Here is a 23399-nt window from a genome sequence, read left to right on the forward strand (position 1 = left end):
CAGAAAGTTTCAAAGGTGCTATGCTAAAACAGATCTAAAACTAACAAAAAATGTCAGAGTCCACTTTGCCAGGTTAGGACGCGCCACGGACATGCTAGATTACGTTATGACAAGTAAATGCTAGATTGTGAAACATCAGTTTCAAACGTTTCAAGGATCCATATATACTGTGATGGATTATTTCAAAAGGGCGAAGGAGGACAATGTGGTGTGAACGCAGGGATATCTAGATATCAAATTCTAGATATCCCTGTGTGAACGGGACCACGCCAAACCGCTACCTAAATTATATTCATGGATACTTCCATGAAATCGTACTGGTAACTCCGTATCCACTGCGCGCGAAGAGCGACAAAAATTCTGAGCTTTACTCAATTTTTATGACAATTAAATGTTGATACTCCGCGAAAACAGCCCCGAAATTCCTCAGGATATCTTCCTGATTGAAAGATTGAACTACTTCTACTTGACAAACTGAAAATAGCGAAAAGTAAGTAAGTAGATCACAAAAGATTACGAAGTAGAAGTAGCGAAAATCAGATCTACTTGAGTAAGTACCAGAAGTAGAGGATAAATACTTGAGTACTTCGAAAAAGTAGAAGTACTTCGTTACTGACCACCTCTGACATCATCCACTTATGATATGAATATGCGCAGATCGTGTGTATGTGTATCATGAGTCGGTGTATATGCCGCAAAAACCTTAATGACCGGAATAAACTACATCCTTTCCTTTCCATTTGATGAAAAATTCAATATAAATGATGATGTTACTGGAATCATCCATACCTACAAGACTAAACTAAAAGAAAACTTCTTTCATGAAATGCAAATGATTAGAAATTGACATTTCTTCGACGGTCGTATCATTTTCATCAGTGGGAGGCATTTGTATAGCGGGTATCAGATTTCAGCGACATGAGTTGACTATCCGTTTAGGCGCCTGGACAATGGATAAATTGGACATATATATGTCGATTGTTGAAGGTTCAGCCCAACATGATGCAGTGGTCATTTTCGGCCAGGTTTCCTCGCCACCGATCATTTTGACAGCACATCTCGCGGCGAGTCAAATGTTGGCCGAAACATCATGTCTTAGTCTTGGTGTGTTGCGGCACGGTAGGCCTATTGGCTGGCGCCGAAATTCCCATTTTTATAAATTATGCGTAGGCTATTTTTTTCTTTGGGGGACAGAGGTGGCCCTGAGCTCAAAACCGCATCATAATTAAACCGCGCGAAGAAAATTTCCTGTATCTCATAAAATACTGCATATTCTATCAGTTCGGTGTATTTAGGTAAATATTGGGGATCCCTTCGAGCTTGCCTGCCACCAGAACTTTCAATAACGAAGTATATATAATTTGATTGAACTACGATGAGAACTGCTTTTCGGTCAGTCGAAACGTTCCCGCTATCTACCAAAAAGACCTCTCGGGAGTGCGATCGACATATAGCAGGGTTACCATATTTTGGGAATCTGAAAAGAGGACACTTTTCAAAGGTCGTCTTTTTGGCTCATCTCCCGAAAGACCCGCCAGACTAGTGGTTGTCAACCTTTTTGGAACCCCTTTTGGATCGTCACGGACCCCCCCCCGTTTTCGTTCAAAACTTGCTCAATTATCGTGCCAACGTCATCTGTCTTGTGCAAATACGCTATCTATAGTTGGCTAGGGATAAACAACCACAAAATGACTTTTCTTGAAAATAACACCACACAATATGTAGAAATTGGGCAAACTTATTTCGAAGCGAATTTTACAGCAGTAGGCTATTCATTTTCTTGGAAACACGCGTCTTCGATTTGGTATGAACAAGTGCCGAAAATTCATTTCCACAAAGATAGGTGGTGGCGAATGTGATATTAACGCGAACCGCTTCCGCCGACTGCTTTTGGTGTGAGTTTTTAACAGTGTTGGGATCAAGTCACTACCTTCGAGTCACGAGTCATTTCGAGTCATCGCACATTTTGACTCGAGTCAAGTCAAGTCACTCGATTTTTGGAGGTGACTCGAGTCAAGTCGAGTCAAGTCAAGTCAAGTCACGAGTCAAGTCAAAATTCAAGTCAAGTCGCCTTTTCGAAGTATGAAGCATGATTACGGCTTTGCATTTTGCTAGGTGTCTGAATAACAGATTGATTGGTCATTGATTCTGAACCGATCAACGAATATAGAGTTAAATATACAAATACAATAAGGGGCTGTATCGCCCGCATAGAACTGTTAAACTACGTAAGTAATTGCATAGCCTCATTTTATAGTTACCAGTCAAGATAAAGAATCGAGAAACGAATTGATTAGATGCAATATATCACCCATTTATACATAATATTGGTATGATACAATTCGAATCTGCGCCAGTGGCTGAGGAGTAGCCTAAATAAACTATATTCGATTACAATTTCAATAAAACAAGAGGTTCGGTTAAGGTAAGAACAGAGAACAGAAATAGATATTTTGCTATTAAATTACTTTATTACTAGTTTACGACAACGTAAGCTGTAGCTTCGATCACTTCGTTTGTGGTCCATATATTTGTGAGAGAATATTTGAGGATCAGTAAAACGCACGATCATTGAATGATTCGTCTCTCTCATGGGTTACACAAGTGTTTGGCGAACAATCCGAATATATTCAAGACAAGGTGATTTTTACTTGATTACTTGAAATTGACTCGTGAATTTTCCTCCGAGTCACGAGTCAATCCACATTTCTGATACGCCGAGTCAAGTCATTTTAGCAAAGTGACTCGAGTCAAGTCAAGTCATACGAAAAAGGTGACTCGAGTCATCCCAACACTGGTTTATAATGAACATATCACGTGCAGCCTAGTCATTTCTATCTAGCATCTCACCTTGAAGTTATTTAGTGGTTATAACAGGGTTGTAACCAAGTCACAAGGCTCCGAGTCACAAGTCAATCTCACTTTTATATTTTTGACTCGAGTCAAGTCGAGTCATTTTCAATTCCCACCGAGTCAAGTCCGAGTCCAAGTCAGTGAACAGAGGATCGAGTCCGAGTCATGGTATTATGACTCGAGTCCGAGTCCAAGTCATTGTGTTGACTGCTCAGTTTCCAGTTAAAGTCTTTCTAAACTCACTTTTTTAACTCTGTTTGGTGATATTGAATGGTTCGCATTTATAATATATCAATTTTCCTCACTTTTAGCAGTTTCTGGTCGCATTTTCTAGCACCAGTCCAACAAACGAAATCCCAATAGTGTGTTGGCTTCGAAATTACAATGTAATGTCGGTCTTGGCCGTCTGAATCTCGAGTCAATGACTTGCTTCGAGTCATGCGCAATGACTCGAGTCCAAGTCGAGTCAATACACAGATTTACTCGAGTCGAGTCATTTCCGTATTTTGAGAAAATGACTCGAGTCGAGTCATCTGAAAATCGTGACTCGAGTCTGACTCGAGTCGAGTCATGACTCGAGTCATTGCAACCCTGGGTTATAATCACAGGAGAAAATGGATTTCGCCACGGGTCTCTAATCCCTCCATTGGGACAGATTAGGAAAAAAATATATTTCAAACGGAGACTGATAACTCCGAATCCAAAATGTTTTGCAAACATTTCGAAGTCCCCTGTTTGACGTTGCTATCCACATTTAACTTTTCCGCAAACCCCAACAAAACAATTCTAAGCAGTAGGCCTAATATGTTTGCATTTGCATGCTATTGACAACTAAAACGAGGTTGCACAGTAGGAAATTTCATCTCAGACGACCGTTTTAATGATTAAGTCCTAACGTTTTACCAATTATGAAGCGAAACTGTCTCGTGCTGTCTCTATTTAAAAAAACTAGAAATTAGGTTATCAATCATTTTACAACTGCAGAGGTTTCGTGTAGCCCCGGTTGAGAACCACCGCGCCAGACCGTTACTCGAGTGCTGATTTCCTATATCTCAGTCGATTTTCACATACATTTAACCGAAATTTTCAAAAATGAGGACATTTGGGGGTTGAGCGTCCTTCGGAACACTTTAAGAGGACAAATCCCTTACAAGAGGGACGTACGGCAACCCTACATATAGAGAATGAACTCTAGATAGGCCTAGTTGTCTGCCGACATTGCAACGGAACGATACCACGGCGTTTTAGACCGACCCGCGTAACGACCTCAGTTGTTTTACAGCACTTCTGTGGTATCAGCAAAGAGACACAGAATTACAAATGCACAATTCGTTTGTAATTGGAAAGTATAAATAGCATTGAGGATTGGAATAATTGATCAAATAGCAAGTTCACGAAAACTGGTGATTGATTGCTGATGTAAAAGTATAATTAACACAGTACAGAAATAATTGAATATACATGAACATTATTGCCCCGTTCACAAAAGTCAGGTGCTAACAGTGAAGGCACTGATGAAGGAGTCGCAAATAAAAAACATAATATGAGCACGTTGCCGTAAAATGATTGCTACAGTGAAAGTGTAGCCTAACATATGACACGATGGTACGGTAGAACAGTGGTATCACGTTTTGGCTACGAGATTGTACAGATTACTACGCGCGGATTCTGTGCAGCAATGTAAAGTATACTGCTCAAAAGGGCGATGTCATGGTTCCATTCAGCGGACCAAGTGCTGGCAACATCTAGCAACAAAGGGCCAGCAGCAAAGAAAAATTTATAAAATGTTTTTACAGAAATCACACCTCAGGAATGCTGCAGTGTGAAATAAGGATATTGTATGTATATATGTCACAGCTTTGGCTCTACACAACACATGAAAACAAGTTGAAGAGAAAAGTACAAGGGCACACTGTACTATAAAATCGGAAGATAGTCATAGGCCATTTGGATTTGTTGCTCATCGAGTGCGATTAAAAGCTACAGACATGCATGTCGATAAATACAAGACATAACACTTTTAAAGCGTTCGCTGCCAATACTGGGGAGATGCGTTGTATTAGAAGTATTCATTTCCTTGAGCGGCGGAATTTCCCGATGTCTTGTTCTGAAATTAAAGTAAGAAAATTTGATTACATTACCCGCGCTCAAAAGAAAGTGCTATCCGAGGTAAATTTAGGGTGTTTAGTGGTGACATTACAAGTTATCGATTGATTTCAAAATAAGTCAAACCAGACAGAAGAAATACAAACAGTTTATTGCAAGTATGGTCAGTTTCAACCGCACTGTCCTGAACAGGCTAATCGTGCTGTGTAAGCAACCTTGATTTCCCTCCACTCTAGACAGCAGGAGATTACATTAATTTGTCACGTACAACAATTGTACGTAGCATGAATTGGAGTAGTAACGAAGAAATTGGCTGAGTCGACATCTAGCTTTTGCTACATATGTGTGTGAGATCGTATTTTGTCAACATTGAATAATGAGACGGAGTCGGAGCTGATACTTTTAATACTCAAGGTACCAGGAACAGAGTCTCTCGATAGTTCGTCCATCTCATGCCGTTGTTCCCATCGTTAAAATGAGCTCATAATGATCTCTCACAGTTGGGCTTGTGAATATCAGCAACGGAGTTAACAGTATAACAATTGGTGCAATAGTACAGGCCTACACAAGATTGCCAGAATATGCAGTTAAGACTTACTGGAGTGTCGTCGTAAGCGTTGTTATTGAAAGCAGGATTGCTATGTCCTTGCGACTGTAAAAAAACAGCAAAAGATTGGATGCTGTGATTCAAAGGTACGCCCCGAACCAATTGTCGAACAAGTCCAATACCCTTGTAAACAGGGTACAAGAGTTCCTCTATCAAAAAACCGAGACTACAAATAAAACCGATGATAGCTCCAGGGTTGCAACCAACCAAGTCACAAGTCAATCTCACTTTTATTGTTTCAACTCGACTCAAGTCGAGTCATTTTTATATTACCACCGAGTCAAGTCCGAGTCCAAGTCATTGTGTTAACTGCTCAGTTTCCAGTTAAAGTCTTGTTAAATCTACTTTTTACAACTCTGCTTGTTGATATCGAATGGTTCGCATTTATAATATACTCATTTCCCCCCTTTCAGCAGTTGCTGGTCGCATTTTCAAGTACCAGTACTAATAGACGAAAAATCCAAATAGTGTGGTTGCTTTACTATTCTACGAAATGACAATGAAATGTCGGCTTTGACGTCTAGAGTCATATGACTTGGTTCGAGTCAATACACAGATTGACTAGAGTCGAGTCATTTCATTATTTTGAGAAAATGACTCGAGGCAAGTCGAGTCAGCATAAAATCATGACTCGAGTCGGACTAGAGTCCAGTCATGACTTGAGTCATTACAACCCTGGATAGCTCAACTATGGTCTGACATTTTAAGTAGACACCAAACGCGCTAATAAATTACTAAGGCATAGGATGCACTGCACACAGATCGACTTTCAGTAAAGTCAATACATTACCGATTGAGTGCTCAACGGGTCCGAAACAGAATTGTAAATGTTGCTGGACACTTTTGCTCGCACGCCGGGCTGGAAGTCCACAAAAGGATTCTGAAATGAGATCATTTTGGATGACATCATATCAACAGAATCAAACGAAATTAAGATCGGACTCAAATACGAGTTCACACATAACGCAATACCAAGTATACACAGTCAAACATTCTCCGTAGTGGCATGACAGGGCGGGATGTATGCGCTGCAAACAGTTGATTGCGAAGGTTGGTATCATCCGGTAAATGATAATGCGTCACAACACCGCGCCTATATTTACATGTTATCATTATACTGTGCTATTTTGGGAGAAATTACTTAGGACTCACGAATACCTAGATTCAGCTGGTATCTCATATCACAGTGCCAAGACAAAGAAGTTACCTGTTCAAATATTGCATATCGCTGCTTTGAAGAACAATTTGCATTAGTGAGCAATTTGAATCAACGGCTTGAAAACCAGCAGTACACAAGAACAGAACAGTTGGCACAGTGTTGCAAGGTGCACCACAAGTTTGTCAATGCTACAGGCATAGTCATAAACTTTACGACGGAGAAAATAATTCAAGCCGGGCAATAAACCTCTACATCTACAACCGTCCAGATAGTTGAATTGACCGAGTATTGGCAGTACTAAAATCACAATGTCCCCGAGTTTGCGCCAAAATCAACATTTACATTAGGCAGAGCTGTATCAGTTCCAAGTTGCGTGCAATCAATCACATTTATCAATCTAGGTAACATTCCGTGAATGTCCCTTAATGTAAGTGACAGAACTCTGGATAGCGTCAGTTGAAACAAGCAGTAACATTCACCGACTTCATGTGGAACAAATTTACTTTCATTATGATCAAAAAATGAAAGCTAGTAAGACGACGCGGTTTCAGGTTCCTCCACGACTATGTATTCTATCAAAACTGCCAGCAAGCATCATTCAATACCGAGCCCGCAATCGAGTCTAACAAACATCGGTGGTAGTTCTGGAATGTCGTCGGTCATTCTGCAAATATTTACAGTGTCTCCTCCTATACCAATTTTAGACCGATATAAAAGCAGCACTACTCGAATGACGAATACTCATTCCCCGAAACACACACAAGCCAAGCCAACACGTTATGAACCACATGAACAGTTTCAATATCTTGATCCCATGATGACATCGATTGCGAGTTTTTGTGACCAGACTAGTCTTGCGGGGTATGAGTGATTAAGTGGTGGAATTTCAAAGCGGGTTTGACGATACCTTAAGATTGATGTTCTCAACTGGGACGGACAGCTCACTAAAGCGGTCTAAGTTATTATCAACGATATCTGTAATTGGAAACTATTAATACGGTATTGGTATATTATACTCATGAACCGTGATCAACTAAATTTGAAATGTTATGATTCAATGAAATCATGATTACACAGCTTCAACTGAAAGCGTTCGGACACATAATGGAGGGCCTCGATTTATTCATATATGTAATCTGTGATGATATCGAGCAGTAGAAATACACAATCGTAGCTGTAATCACACACACAATCCTGATCGAACTTTGTTACAGTGATTTCATAATCCCTGCTTTAAAATCGGCATAGGGTGAACACAACTTACAACAACCCAATACTCACTTTAAAGTCGAGCTCATCTGCTTCGACATTTTCTTTTGTTGTCTTTGTGCTCTTTGATGTGCAGGCGCAGCAGCAGATGATCACAATTATCAAGAAAATCCCAAGCGCCGCGGTAAGCACAGTGAAAACGAGCCACCACGCTGTGAAGCATTGAAATAATTTCGAGTCAAAGTATGCTATTATTTGGTAACAAACAATACAGTAGTGTGAAAATTGAGAAATACAGGCAGACAGAAATCATCATCTACTCCGAGTTATGTCACTGTGGCGTGATCGAATATTATATCAGTTTAAAATATTATAGCATCAGTTAAAATTGCAACTCATTATCAAATTAAATCCGTTCACTGAGAAATGGAAATGATATAACAGCTTAAGCTCGACTGCAAACAAGAAATAAAGCATGCATATTGTCACAAAGTTTAGTGACAGGACACGGACACCATTAATTGTTACAGTAATTCTTGTTATTTACATATTTTGAGGATCATGGTTAATTAACCATAGTCACGAGTCTTGATTGGTGTAATACGCGGAGATTAAGAGCCTGAAATACGATTTGATTGTTTAGAAAGACTTGGCCCTTGCCCAAACTGCATACATGAGATGTCGTCTGAGAATATGCTCACAGTCACAGCAACCAAAATACAACCTACAAGCCTAAGACACTCTGCCGGCGGTCATCCTTAGAAGTAAATGCGAAAAAGAATCAAAATACTATCACCACTATGAGATGACTGCCATAAGTCCTCAGAACAAACTTTCTATCTGCGCCAAGCAGTGACTAAACGGCAGCGTTATTTTGGAGCTGAGCCAAAGTCTTGTAAATCAAGGCACGGAGGGCTTGCAAGCAGGACTGTGGAGTCGCTAAATTTTACCACCGACTCCAACTCCAGACATTTTCAATATACCGACCTCCGACTCTTGAGTCTTTAAACGTACCGAATCCGACTATTTTTTTGAGAGAATTCCGACTCCCAACAGTATTACCAATTTACCAATTCAAGTGGGAAGCAGCGTTTGGTTATATTTACATCAATTTTACGAAACCAGTGGATGTATTTACTCTGTCACAGTATCATGGTATAATTCCAAAAAATTCATCAATTTGTGACTGCATTGCAAAGATGCGTATTGCGATTTTCTTCCTCTATGCAACTGAATTGTAATTTTGCAAAAAATGTCCAATTAATAGAAGTATGTCATGAAAAATGTGTGTGAAACTGTGCAGTGTGGTCGCGCGGACCGCGAAATTTTTTCACAAAGGCAATCAATGAATGAATTCGATTAATAAATCTGTTACTTGCATAATGCATATATTGAGGGTCACCTCTGTATACTACTGGTCTCATTTGACAAGGACAGGATTATTCGGCGTTTAGACATAGCAATACCAAAGGTTTCGGTGAACATGCCTCTATCATTTTGTGCAAATGTTTCATCTCCGCTGATCTCGGTGCAAGCGCACAAGCGAAGTCCCATGTTGGACAACACGTTATATCCTAATTGCGAATATAGTTAGGCTCAATTCCGTAAATTTCAGGAGGGGGTTCCAATGCTAAATGCAAGAAATCGAGTGACAATAAATCATGCGAAGTGCTAAGAAAAACTTCAAGTCAAATAAATCTGCTGCAAAATATTCTACTTTATGGTCATATACAAAGATCTGCGATAAATGTGGCTGGTCCCTATGTGTCATTTTGGTTGGCCTTGCAATTTTACCTGATGTTATAACTAATTTCGAGAATTACCTCGCGGGCCACGGGTTGGCCGCCCCTTAGCTACATCGGTACTAATAACAGTGATTGCTGATACATAAAAATCCCATTTTAGTTGTTATTAGTAATTTAAGGATACCTTTGAAAGCAATCGTTTTCATACTAAAGAAGTTGGAGTCGGAGTCGGGGTCATTTTCACAAACTTCGACTCCGATCAGTATTTTTCCACGACTCCGACCACTACAGTTTTCACGACTCCGACTCCATTAAACGAAAATTAGCTAAACTCCGACTCCACAGCCTTGCTTGCAAGTATTTTTTTGTCGACATTTTATGAAATATAGAATGAAAGTGAAATATATTTACTATCTACTCACGATCAGTGCAATTAGCACCAGTGAATCCCCAGGTGCATGTACATTGACGTTCAAGGACGTTTGGCTCTTGTGAACATGTACCAAAGTTGCAACCTTCGTCATCAACACATGTTGCCTCTAAAAATATCATGATTTCAACATGCAATAGGCCATTACCATTGATTGAGCCACAAAACAAGAAACATTATTTTATTATTTGCAAACACATAGCTCATCAACTACAATTACCGGTTAGTTGTTCAGTATTTTTAGTAGTGAGATCAATACACCACTGTTAGATAGGAGTCATAATCATGGTGGGTTGTGCGTCCAATTCCTATCAAACCCCAAGTCATTTTAATACTGCCGTATCAAATTGCATACGTCACACTGATACTTAAAGAGAAACCTTCGAATGTTTTACCAGGGCATAAAATGAGGCCTCATATCTAGCACAAGACATGAAATGCATTGCTATAAATTACTGATGTACAAAATTAACTGTCTATGGTCAGAGCGTTAAAAGAACAAAATGAAAACATTTTAATGAATATATGTTGAAAATCAGTACGACTCTGCTGTTCCCTTTCAGATATCAGTTCAGAAATGTGAGGGTTCACTCGGGAAAGTACCAATTGCTTAATTGCGAATGAGCCAATAAATATTGGAGATGGAATTGACATTTCAGAAGGACGGGGCTTCGATCCGTACGCCACTACACACGTCGTGCCACAATCCCAGGACAGTACTGATCGTTTTTGCAATTGCGTGCAACCAATGATGATCAAGACGAGCGTGTCATCACAAATCATATGTATGAGCTGAGTGTGTGTTGTCACCTCCAGGGTACCCCTGAGACTGGCTTGGATCAGTATGAAATTCCTAGAGTCCCAGGTTATCGGGAAACATCATTATTGTTTCAATATTATGAATGTTCCGTCATGTCTGAAATCTCGCATTATCTGAATCCATATAAATATGTAAAAATCCACTCTTGCTCGACAATACTTATCACTATACAGCAAGGCTACTCGACTATTTTTAGCAAAGGTTCAGTTACAAAAGTTGAAAATTTGCTTAGGTCGGTTAGAACTCTCATCAAATAATTTACAGCCATACAAATGCAATATGGTATCACCATATACAAAATCCGGTAAAATACTGAGATATATAACACTAAAAAGGTCTGCCAGGGTACAGCATTCGCTGTCCTATTGCTCACCTTCGCACGATGTTGCATCATTATACGGCAGTCCAAATCCGGTGGGGCACACACAGGAAGCTATTCCATTGACACTAACACTGCATGTATCCGGATCTTGACAATACCCAGAATATTCACCGCCAGGTCCACATATAATGCTTGGAACTGCGAATGCAAAATATGACGAAATTGCTAGAAAAAATTTGTCCCTGTACAATCGTGATATGAAAACTTTGAAATACACAGAGGGAGAGAGTTCATTCAGTTTCAACATTAATTTGTCTTTTTATCCAAGCATCACAGAAATTAGGAAACGCAGGTAAAAAAGCTTAGCGGTGAAAAGACTGTACACCGGTGGTCTGTGACTGGTATAATCCTGTTAACTATCACTAAACTATTACACAAGTAAATGGCTAATGGTTCAAATATATACCGATACCAAATCCAATTTTGTCCATTTCAATCAACGAAATATTCAAGAAAATCAATCTAATTGAGCACTTTCATATTCAAGCAATTTGCTGGTGATCAGCTTTGGTTCTAGATTAGATGGTCAAAATAAAAGCAAGACAAAACTCAGACGCAGAGTCGCAACGGACTGCTGTATTAAAGCATAGGAGACGTACAGATATTTTTGTGTGGTTGGGCTCTGAAAAATTAACTCAAAGCTAATAATATTACTAATAGATGAGAAGAGACCACATCAAAAACGACATTTTCTCATGAAGAGGTTTGGAATTGGAAATCTCTTACCTACTACGGACTTGTATGATGCCGTACAATTCAGATCCACATACACAGTTGAATTGGCAGTGTCATCACACTAAAATCATCAACTTACAACATAAATCTCATGCTACCGCAGATAGTAACACAGATCCTACCCCTGATTTATTTGTGAATATCCCTTTTAAATATTCATCATTCACAACAAAGTTGTTTTCAAACAGCAATTGGTAAGTTGCAGAACAGCTCGCATCATCTTCATCCAAAATAGTGTGATTGACATAAAACGCATCGTTGCCATAGATTCCAAAAATCTGTATATCAATTACATTCCCATTAAACAAGTCGAATAGTTTCACAGCATGAATCTTTCACGGCAACATTCTATTCATCAACGGGACAACCAAGTCAGTGAGAGAATCCGCATTGACGGAACAAACACCATTACACTTACAACAAAGGCAATACAGTGAATGATAATGCAGTGATGTATTTGATATCGATTCCTGTGCATCTCGATACCTGCGCGATTTCGAACAGAAGACAGAGTGGAAAAGTCACATTCATTACCTCCATGTACAGGTACACACCATGAATCAATAAAATATCCACTATAGCTATCAATTAATGTTACAAAATTCGATTGAAACAGGCATCCCAAAGAGCCAAACATCAAGTCTGCTACGCTTTATAAATGGAATTTCAGTGATACAACAAATAGCCTAATCATGATTAGTATCCAAAATTTCAGCGAATCAAGACTACTTTCGCAAAGCATGATAAGGGCTGAAAACCAACTCCATTCTACTTTCAAAAGGTACATTCCAAATCAACTAAAGCAGTGCTTTTCAACCTATGGGATGGTATGCACTTGTGCAGACTAAAAAGATTACAGTGCGGATGACAGATGAGGTGCAGATGCGTGCGGACGAAAAATCGTAAATAACTGTTCCTTTTTCTGACATTGAATAATTCAAATAAACCTAAGGAAAAATTAAAGTGCAGTAGCTACTTGACTCGTTGTGACCAAATTGTAAAAACTTGTTTGATTTACGACGCACAACTAATCATAGCTTTTACAACAACTTTGTCTCGTACCAGCCGTAGTGAATTATTATTTGCGCGCTACAGTTAGTAGCCTACGTGATCAAAAGTCTGGTTCGAAAGCGGGTCTACTGGCAGGCATACAGTGCATCAGCACATCTGAGCCTACGACACGCGGGGAAAAATTGACGTAAACTTGACTTTCTGCTTCCTTTCTCTGAACAATCGTCATATTTTGTAACAACAACGGTTAGATTAGCACTAGACACGAAGATGTCAGTAAATACCATCATTACAGACTTACTACCATCATTACAGACTGGCATTTAGAAGTTACTGTAACACATGAAAATGTGCCGACGACTTTTGTATTACAGAAGTTGGTTTAAATTCATAATTCAGGTTTGTCCGAATGGTTTCTCTGGAAGACACCGTCGAAGACGGTTCGGATGCTTTGGTGTAAGGGTGTGCAACGAGCTAGTGCGGGTCTATGAGACACATTCATTTCGAAGCCAACCCCTTCTGCGTCTGGACACGCAAGTTTTGGCCAACATACCACTGGGAAAGTGCGGTGCCAAAAAAATCGGCAGCGACAAAACCTTGGTCAATAATGACCATCACTGGTCGGCCAAAACTTTCAATGTTCATATGCTCGGTCGTCGAAATGGTCGGCAGTTGGCACCGAATAGTATTGACCTTGCAATATGAGTAGACAGTGGTAGAAATGCGTCGTGCAGAGGAAAACATTTCAGCCCAATTTGAAATCATCTGCGTCAGAGATGTTTCGTAAAGCTGTGTTGAGTACAATTGTTGTCCGCGCCATCACTATGTCATACATCCCCGTAAAGTCATAGCATACTAATATTAAAAATGCATTCTTTTTGATCTGTGAGGCTTGGGTCGTGAGATGCCACTAAAACCCGGAGTTGTCCTTCTAATGATACACCTGATGGCATAAACCGGTAGCCTACTGGTTGCATATCTGAACAAAATTTTGTTGAATATATCTTCATTCTCTTAATGTATAACAATTTTCGTTTGGTTTGTAGGGATGAATTTGTTTTTTGAAAAAAAAAGTGCAGATGATGCTCAACCTCAAATAGGTTGAAAAGCACTAATCTAAAGGATTCGTACCCTAGAATGCACCAGATACAAACATTTTTCAAGAGAATGATATAGGTGAATTGTATCAACTCGATATCTCTGATGGGAATACGCCGCAAAAGCTACGGACAGGAACAGTAGGTTACAATCGTTTTTTGTTTTAATTCTGAAGTCTACTCTCCCGCCAAAACAAAAATATCAATCTGTTAAATCAAGTGAACCAGAAGAAAAGAATACAAATGTGCATCACACAATCTTGTACTAATAATCTTACCACTTCATTCACAGAGTCAGTCGTGCAGTCTGTACTCAAATCCCGTGAAGCAAACGCTTTTTCTGAGGTGTCATCCGAACCAAAGAAAATTTTTCCGCCAAAAAATCGACCTGCAAAATTCAGGCACAGATCAAGTTTAAGTAAGATGGATACCTGAAAATCCACAATGGCTAGCGCTGGCAAGTTTTTGATGACGCCATGGGCCGCAGCATAAAAAATAGGGTTACCGCATTGAATGTCTTCCCAAGTTGGCAAGGAGGCCTTATTTGACGGGACCTTGTAAACAGACATTCCACACCACCGTGAAATGTGATTTACTATTCTAACAATTCACCCATGCACGAAAAAAAATCATAATTCCAAATATTTGAATAAAATGTTCTCACAAAATATTCTCGTGTGCCACATGTTTGGTCGAGACCCCTGGCCTACATTGAGTCGAGTTTTAACAAGAGGTGGTTAGAGTAGCAAGTGTTGCTACTCAAGCAGAAATAGAAGTAACGCAGTAAATTTTGATCAAATTACAATTATAAGTGCTGACTTTCAAGACGTCAAATCTTCTTGCAAAGAAAAAGCAGAAAATTACAATTTGAAAAGTACTACAGTAGTTTCAAAAAGATTTCGCGGTGGGGTGGTGCTTTTTTAGCAGTTTGCCAGAGGTCGCTACTTTTGGAATTGCAGGGTTCATCTTCTCGATCAAGGCACAATTACTTATGACAATTTAAATATGTGCAGCTTTCAAGAATATTATTCAGTTACCGTGATACAGGGCTGTTCTGCCCAGTTGGTATATGGCAATGTCACTCATAAGTGATGCAAACGTATCCAAAAATTACTTTCTACTTTATAACAGCCAACATCAAAACCACTCGAGTAAGTAGCGCCAGGAAATCTTACTACTTTAGTGGAAAGAGTAGAATTATCTTGTTACCGATCACCTTTGCTTTTAGCTTTCTATTTCGATTGAATCTAGAAGTAACTTTCCTGGCACACTTGACAAAAGTGATTAAATTTGATACTACTCACCCATGGAATGATGAAAATCGTGTATAGGTAAGACTTATAAAAAGAAAAACACTCAGCAACCAAACGAAAAGCTGAGGGCACTGTATATGATATTTGCTAGTTGTCACATTTCAGAAATCCATATCTCCAATTGAGATAAGTCTGAAATCGTTGGGGTCTAGATCACAAAGTCTATACTAGAAGAGATATTTTGCAAGGATGCATATCAATGTCATTGCCCGTTCCTTTAGACTACCTTTTTTTCTCCAGCGCCCCCTCTAAAAAATTGTCTGGGTCTGGCGCCTTCCCTCTCTATTTAAAGGACTGTAGTAAAAACAATAGGTAAGTGGTTGAAGTCCGGTTTCGGGTTGGGACTTCACTATTAGACCACTCGACTAATTAACGGTATAATTGTATGTGCAATTTTTGGGATCAAATCCAGGTTATAACAACCATCAGGTAAGGCCTACGGGCTCATAGCATTTGGTTCGAGATCGACGTACACATCCCGAATTCTCCTCTGCAATTGGCAATACAGGGAAGTTAATAGTATTGGGTTTTGTTTTATTGCTTTGTGTGACTATGCTAAATCAACTGAGAATGTGGAGGAGATTTGCTCACATTAAATTTAGTACTGCACCAAGCTCAACATGAATGGGGGTAACCACAGTAAGCAGTATCATCCTTTATGATACGATAAAGAAATATTCCGACAATTTAATTTTGTAGCTCTCAAATACAAGTATTTTAGTCGATCATTTTGGCCAAAAAGCTTAAAACATCTTTAATGCATCAAAGGCATCACTCTCAAAAGTTGTACAGTACAGTGCCTTTTCGATTTCGACACGCAGTGCGCTGCAGGATACAATACATTTTGTGCAAAATAGCCCGAGCTATCAGTATAAGTATCAGTTTATTATGTTAGTCATTTCAAAACACCACAAAACTGCGATACAATGAAAAGACAGGATGGTGTCGAAACGACTTGGAGTAGCTAACATGACGGGAGTGTTTCAAAGTGGAATCGGCAATCCAAAAGTACGCCAAATTCATTTTACATGAAATGAAATAAACCACTGCATTCGCAGGAACCTCGACGGTGGATATTTAGCAATGAGGGCAACGAAAAACATTGTGATTTGACAGATTTTGTCGAATGTTAGTTTGCAATGAGAACTCAGGGATATATGTAACCATTGTTCTGATAATAACGTGTCCTTACTATACCATCTACTGCGAGGCCATTTTTCTTCAGCGCCCCCAGCACCCAGCATTTCGCCCCCTGAGCGTTTCAGCCCCCTGGGGGGCGCCGGAGACAAGGTTAAGAACCACTGCTTTATATTTCAGAGTACAGGTATTCTAGGGTTACCATACGTCCTCCTTTTTCAAGTTTTGGAAATTTCCTTAGAGGACGCCTGCAGGCGCGTAGCCAGCCGAAAAATAAGGGGGGGGGGGGTTGAAATAAAAGGGGGGGTTTCGATTTTTTCCGAATTTAGTAACGTAGCATTGACTCATTAGGGTTAAGTACATGCGATGCGTAAATAACGATTATACAACATCCCCGTGTTGGCGATTATAGGCGTACGATAAGCTTTTCGACGAGTCCGGAAGTGCTGTTAATTAGCGACTCCCTGATCTGTCGTGAACAATGAAATACGCACGCGTCGAACATTTGAATACGCGCGCTTATCAACGCGCTGAACAATTAAATTCGCGCGCTTGTCAAAGCGTCCAACAATTAAATACGCCCGCTCATCAATGCGTCTTGCGTCTTACGTAGCCTCGGTGACGATTTAGGCAAGTAAAAATGTACGAGTTTTTATGGAATATGTGCTATAATGACGCCGATTTCAGGTGGTTCAAACCTTTACTTCTTATAACTCAAAGCCTACTGGACTATAGCTGAAGACTAGTGGAAATCAATTACGCATGTACGCACGCGTCGAACATGATTGCGGACATTCGATGTCATTCAGTTACGAGATGTAACTCTTTAATCACAATCGCTAATCAGCATATACTTAATAGCATTTTATCCAAGCCATCGAGAAATAGGAGCCGAAGCATGGTAGGCCCAAGACGCGGTAGTTAGGCTAGCGATATCTTTAGTACGAGGCCTATTCCAGATGCGATTGTGTAGGCCTACGAAGATATCGTGCACACCAAGCCAATGCAGATGTGATTGTGAAGGCCAGTGACGATATCGTGCGCCGCGGGCCTATTGCAGATGTGATTATTCAAGCCAGCGGAATTAGGCTTGTTGGAGACGCGGTAAATCAGGCTAGTAATGATTGCCGAACGCGCGACAATGAATGACCTGATTTCGCCAATCATCTCAGCGGGAGATCGTGTCGCGTTACACTGTGCAGTGCAATGCGCACAGACGAATCTCGCTAATTAGCAACACGTCTTTCGTTAATTGGCCGCGCCTTTCGTTAATTCGCCGCGCACAATACTGATAATATGACTTATTGAATTGCAAACGAGTATTAGCGTCAGAGCGGTCATTTAAAAAGAACAAGGTTTCACGTTAAAGGAGGGGGTTTCGCGTTTCTAAAGGAGGGGGTTTCGACCCCCGAAACCCCCCCCTGGCTACGCGCCTGGACGCCTGAATGTCCTCTATTTTGGCAATTCGTCCTCCTTTACAGCTTTTAGAGGTAAAATGACAGAATCGAGTGGAAATGGCCAAACAGGAAATTCGTGGTCCGAACGTAAATGATAAAATGACGAGTTTTTTTTCTCCAGTCAACCAACCACAATTTCGTGGTAAATGTAATATTTTTACTTTAGTATTGTTAGTCTGAAATTTCTCGAAAGGTGTCCTCCCTTTCCCGATTCCAAAATATGGTAACCCTCAGGTATTCTGATTCCGGAACCGCATCTAAAGAACACTCACCCAAGACACAATTGCCTGATTCGTCGTCATAATAGCCATTGATGCAAGGGCAGCGGTATCCAGTGTCTCCGGCACCTTCAATTGAGCAAGTCGAACCTCCTGGACACCAGACATGTCCTTCAGAACAACGTTCTTGGACAAAAAATGATTGTAAAACCGGGAGCAACAAATATATTCCAATCTAGTTACCGGCACATTCTCCATCAAGGGTTAGCGCTTGGTTTGAGCCTTCACAATCTCCTACGATAAAAAGAAATATATGAAATTTAAACATTCATAAAACTGAATAATCAGAGCTCGGCAACTAGCCTGCCGGCACATTGAGCATCTGCAACATCCTAGCCCAGTGGTTCCCAACAGGGGAGGAATTCCCCCCTTGGGGGGAATTTTGCAATTTTTAGGGAGGAATTCCACTTTAAAATTGTAACGGATTTCCCAAATTGTTCATGTTCGAATTGTCATGTAGTCAACCAGTTATATCCGAACGTATGCTCCTTATGGCTGTTTTTGTTTGCTGAAAGTATATTCAATTGCTATTTGAAATCTCTTTTTCATATACAAATCCCCCCACCCCTTTTTTTAACTAGTTCAGATGTGCTGCAGTTCGTAAGACAATTTTGTAGGCCAGCGACGGCATCTCAATCAAATATATTCTAAGCGAGTAAATGTCGTGCCGAATCTAAACCAACAAGGCGTCTAGTGAAAGTATTTATCTTATATTTTCAACTCAACATTTTCAGACAGTGACTAAATATTCCAACGTCATCGATTCAAGTCAAATAGATCGCTAGCCTTGCTTTATTTTCAGTGAACAGCTACCCGATCGAAAAAAGACATAGTAAACTTGGTGCAATGTTGCCGAAACGTAATGAGTGTCCTAAATTTCAATGAGCTTTGGATTTATGATATACTAATTTTCCTCACTTTGAGCAGTTTCTTGTCGCATTGTCAAGTACCAGGATCAATAGACGAAATTCCAACAGGGTGGTCACTTTACTGTTCTTCGAAATTACAATGAAATGTCGGTCTTGGCGGTTTTATAGTCTTGAGTCATATGGGTTGGTTCGAGTCATGCACAATGACTCGGGTCCAAATCGAGTTAATACCCAGATGGTCTCGAGTCGAGTCGAGTCATTTCCGTATTTTGAGAAATTGACTCGAGTCAAGTCGAGGTATCAGAAAATGGTGACTCAATTCAAACTCGAGTATAGTCAACCCTGCTATATATGAAAGTGCTACTATTGTTGGCTAAATGCATACGCAAACTTCAGAAAAAAATCGCGAAACCAGTAAATTTATGGATACTGACTTTTCACAGCAGTTATATATTAGCGATTGGTGCAAGGTAAGCCGAAAACACAAATGGAAGTGTGGGAGTCTGTTGAGTCAAGCCTTCCAGAATTTCTGTGATTGAGACAAGGACCGTGGTTTTTATAGGTCTACAAAGTGCTATTACAGCACTGATAGAAACAAACACTCGGTACCGCCCGTTATTCTGTCAGTCAACAGGTGTTAGCGCGGTAAAAATGACCATTTTTTATCATCGGCAGATTTATCCTTAGGGGGGAATTTTGGGTAAAATTTCGGCCAAGGGAGGCACGAGATGAAAAAGGTTGGGAACCACTGTCCTAGCCTAATGCTCTATACGATTTTGAAAATATTGTATTCAAAAAAAGGTTCTGTATTACAATAAGAATATTATATTACAAGAGATTTTCATACAATTGATAAAATCTCAAACACAAGCCAGTCTAGTTCTGGTGCAGATCAAAAGAATGCATTTAGACTCGGGCAAACTGCCAGATATAAAAATTGAAAAGAATCAAACAAACATCGTTCATGCACATGGTGCCATTCTGCATGTTGTAATTGCAACGAGACATGGTGTCTCACACATATGTTTTATCCTATTAGTATTGCCATGTTATTCAGCATTGTGACAGCATCCCACATATTCTGGCTGATTCACAAGTGTGTGATAGTATAGATGTTGGAAGGATGTTGGGAGACTCACAAATTTCAACTCTGCACTTTTTAAGACTACAAACTGAAACTGTGGTTATGATTCATGACTCAGATTAGATTCAGTAATTCCATAAACTCTGAGACTGACACAGAATTATACCTCAACAAACATTGAGTCAGCTATACAAGACCATATTAATTTGCCAAGATTATTCGGTCATAAAATTAGGACTGATCAAACTTTTTAAGATCACATTGAATTGTCAAGATTATTCGGTCTTAATATTGAGACTGATTCAGCTTTTTAAGACCATATTTGAATTGTTACGATAATTCGGTCTTAAAACTGAGACCAGTAAACGCATCTTATAAGAGACATTGTGCTTTTTGGGACAGTTTTCGATGCATCGGTGTTTCTGGTCTTGTTTTTGAGACGAATTTTGCTAATCAAGAAACATCATGGTCTTATAAATCAGAATGGTGAATTGTCATGAGCCAGGAGCACAAGACGTAATTGGCTTTCTTTGACAAATTTTGATCCATCAAAGGTCACATCAAATACAATCTAGCGGTGGCTTGAGAGCGGAGAGCCGAAATGTATTTGGTGGTACCATGTTGGTCCATTTTTCGTTGGTCACATCACATGTCACACTTCAAATAAGTCAAATACAGGATGCATTTGCGCCAGAACAAGAATTCAAAGTACCTTGTCACTTTTCACTGACACAATGGTGGTGGCATGTCGCAACAAATACTATTATATACTCGGACTACAGTAGGGTTTCCATACGTCCTCTTATAAGTGGATTTGTCCTCTTTTTTGACTTTTTCAAAGTCTCCTGGGAGGATGCTCTTTTGTCCTCTTATTTGAGAATTTTGGTCATATATATAGCAAAATCCGACTGAGATGCCGTAAATCAACACCGAAGTGACGCTCTGGCGGGTATTTCGGGAGCTGAGCGGAAAGTTTACCTTCATTTTTTTTTAGTCAACCACCCGACAATGTGAGCGGTAAAACTGTATTTTGGGCACCGAGCGAGAAATCTTTTCTTTTTTTTTAGTCAACCGACCACCGAGTGGGTAAAATTAACCATTTTTTGAGAATTCTCCTCCGGTTTTTCAAGTCTGAAAATTCTAAAAATGTTTTCAGATTTCCAAAATATGGTTACCCTAGACTACAGTATATATTGTTTTGAGGTTTGTATACAAAGTGGTAAGTGTTATGTACAATGATAATGTTATGTAATGGGTATCTATCTAATGAACTGCAAATGCAGGTATGTTATGCTTCATGCGGTCTTCATTTTGAGACGAAAAATTCTTGAAGTGACTTTTTATTAAAAAGAGTCTTGGAGACCAATATTTTCAAGCAATTTTGGTCTTAATTTTGAGACGAAAAATTCTTGTTAAGACCGAGTCACTTCAAGACTTTGAGACCAAATGTATCTCATTATTTTTTACTTGGATATCACTGTTCAATTATGCTGTGATTTTTAATCTCGACTCATCAATCAAATAACCGACCCCCCAGCTTTTACTCATGACTCCCCTCATCTGTAAATTATGACAAAAATATTGCGAACTCTGGAATCTCCAGCCCCGGTACTGTGGTCATTCAAACTCTTCAGTGAAAAATAATCATACCTGATCCATAGTATTCGCCCGATCCATCTAAGAAGAACAAGGCATTTTGATTTGTACCATGATGTTAGACATCAAAACATGATGAAACATACACATCTAATATCAATATAAAGATAGAAATAAAATAAGTAATGCAAAACTCACCTTGACTAGTCGCTATCCTTACTAAAAGTAACAGCATAAATCCAAGAAACATTGGCAAACGACTTTTCATTTTTCAGAAGATTAACAATAGGCGAGTCTCACAGAATGCAGTTTCTCAGACAGGCTACAAGTTATGCGCAGTGATGGATATATACTAAAGTCCGCTATCGGTTCGCAGATATGATGACGAACAGCAACACATAAGTGAATTGGTCAGAACAGAAACGGAACAAATCAGTATGATCCACATCCACATCCACATAACCCCTCCGGCATCACGACCCTGACTGACACTGACACACTGACAGGCTTCCAAACCCCTGCCAACAACAACAACAATTAACCTCTAAAACACCAGTGACACGACTGTGGTCTGTGATGGTCAACGAACAGCAGTTAAGCACATCAACTGAAAGACGATGACCAGGTGAGTCATTATTGGTATGTTTTGTAAGAACTTTTTCCACAAACACAATTTTAGGAAAAATCCCTGCTACCAAATCACTACCACAGTGCATTGAATGACCGAAGTCTCTGAACCTGAAGTGAGTGAAGAGTGAACACTGAACATCACTGAGCAATGAGGATTGTGAGCAAGCAAAATCAGTATTACCGCTGGTGGCGCTAGACTTGAGTAATAGGGTGTCCAAAATTTGGAAAATCTCAAAAAGTCTCCGTGATTGTGTCTCATTCTATAGATTATTAATAAAAAACAACAATTAGCCTGAAAGAAGCTTACAGGAAAGCCGTTAAGATTTCGGTCAAAGCGTTTGAAAGTAGCTGCTCAAGAATGGGCGTGCCCCTGACCATAGAACGGCGAGAAGACTAGTAATCAAATAACCACGGCTCTTGATTGACTAATCGGCTATGCTTCAATGACCACGGCAGCAGCAGCTTGCTGATCAGGTGTTCAAGAAGTCTGCTACCGGCGGGGATTCTGAGTGCGCATTGTTAGTAGTTTGGCAGGTGATGATTTAAGATTAATTCAGGACCTGTTGAGGTACGAAATACATGATGAACAAACAACACCTGCTTCACAGAAGGTTTTACAGCATGACTGCTTCATTGCATGGCAGATATAGCCCGTCCGTCGTCTGCGGATAGTATACGGCAAGTCCGTTGTCTACGGATATCAGCTTACAGTTTATACTTAACTGGCACTTCCGCGGTAGCTGACACGAACGTCCTGTGTTCTGTGTAGTTCTTGACTGGCAGTTCAATAGAGACGACAACAATTGCCTTTTCCAGATATATTGTACAGTAATTCGGATAGTTTTAGCAGTAAGTTTCAGCGTACATTGTGCAACTTTGCA

General features: G+C 39.8%; 2 protein-coding genes across 2 annotated transcripts in view; both read right to left on the bottom strand.

Moving 5' to 3' along the window:
* The window catches only part of LOC145455115 (uncharacterized), a 99028-nt gene extending 77092 nt beyond the window's left edge, over positions 1–21936 (bottom strand). The window contains exon 1 of the mRNA XM_080333067.1: positions 20660–21936. The gene's annotated coding sequence lies outside the window, so the exon portion shown is untranslated. The remainder of the gene's footprint in view (positions 1–20659) is intronic.
* On the bottom strand, positions 4168–22640 carry LOC145455116 (uncharacterized). Its single transcript, XM_080333068.1, has 13 exons — positions 22087–22640; positions 21943–21969; positions 18523–18573; positions 18334–18465; positions 14433–14542; positions 12169–12324; positions 12038–12107; positions 11303–11449; positions 10102–10218; positions 8007–8146; positions 6357–6446; positions 5558–5611; positions 4168–4960 (listed from the first exon to the last, which is right to left on the bottom strand). The coding sequence occupies exons 1-13, from the start codon at positions 22154–22156 to the stop codon at positions 4913–4915; spliced, it is 1212 nt and encodes a 403-aa protein (XP_080189194.1). The 5' UTR covers positions 22157–22640; the 3' UTR covers positions 4168–4912.
* Positions 22641–23399: the final 759 nt, after the last annotated feature.

The sequence above is a fragment of the Botryllus schlosseri genome, chromosome 14 (assembly GCF_051294905.1).
Source record: "Botryllus schlosseri isolate E-star chromosome 14, Bs_hap1, whole genome shotgun sequence".
Classification (NCBI taxonomy): Eukaryota; Metazoa; Chordata; class Ascidiacea; order Stolidobranchia; family Styelidae; genus Botryllus; species Botryllus schlosseri.

Bases quoted from the DNA above. Each gene is read 5' to 3' on its own strand.
- LOC145455116 (XM_080333068.1), bottom strand. From the start codon at position 22,156: ATGAAAAGTCGTTTGCCAATGTTTCTTGGATTTATGCTGTTACTTTTA. The intron at 18,466-18,522 runs GTAACTAGATTG...TTTTTGTCCAAG, and splicing joins CCTTGATGGAGAATGTGCCG to AACGTTGTTCTGAAGGACAT. The intron at 12,108-12,168 runs GTAGGATCTGTG...TGATGATTTTAG, and splicing joins TATTCACAAATAAATCAGGG to TGTGATGACACTGCCAATTC.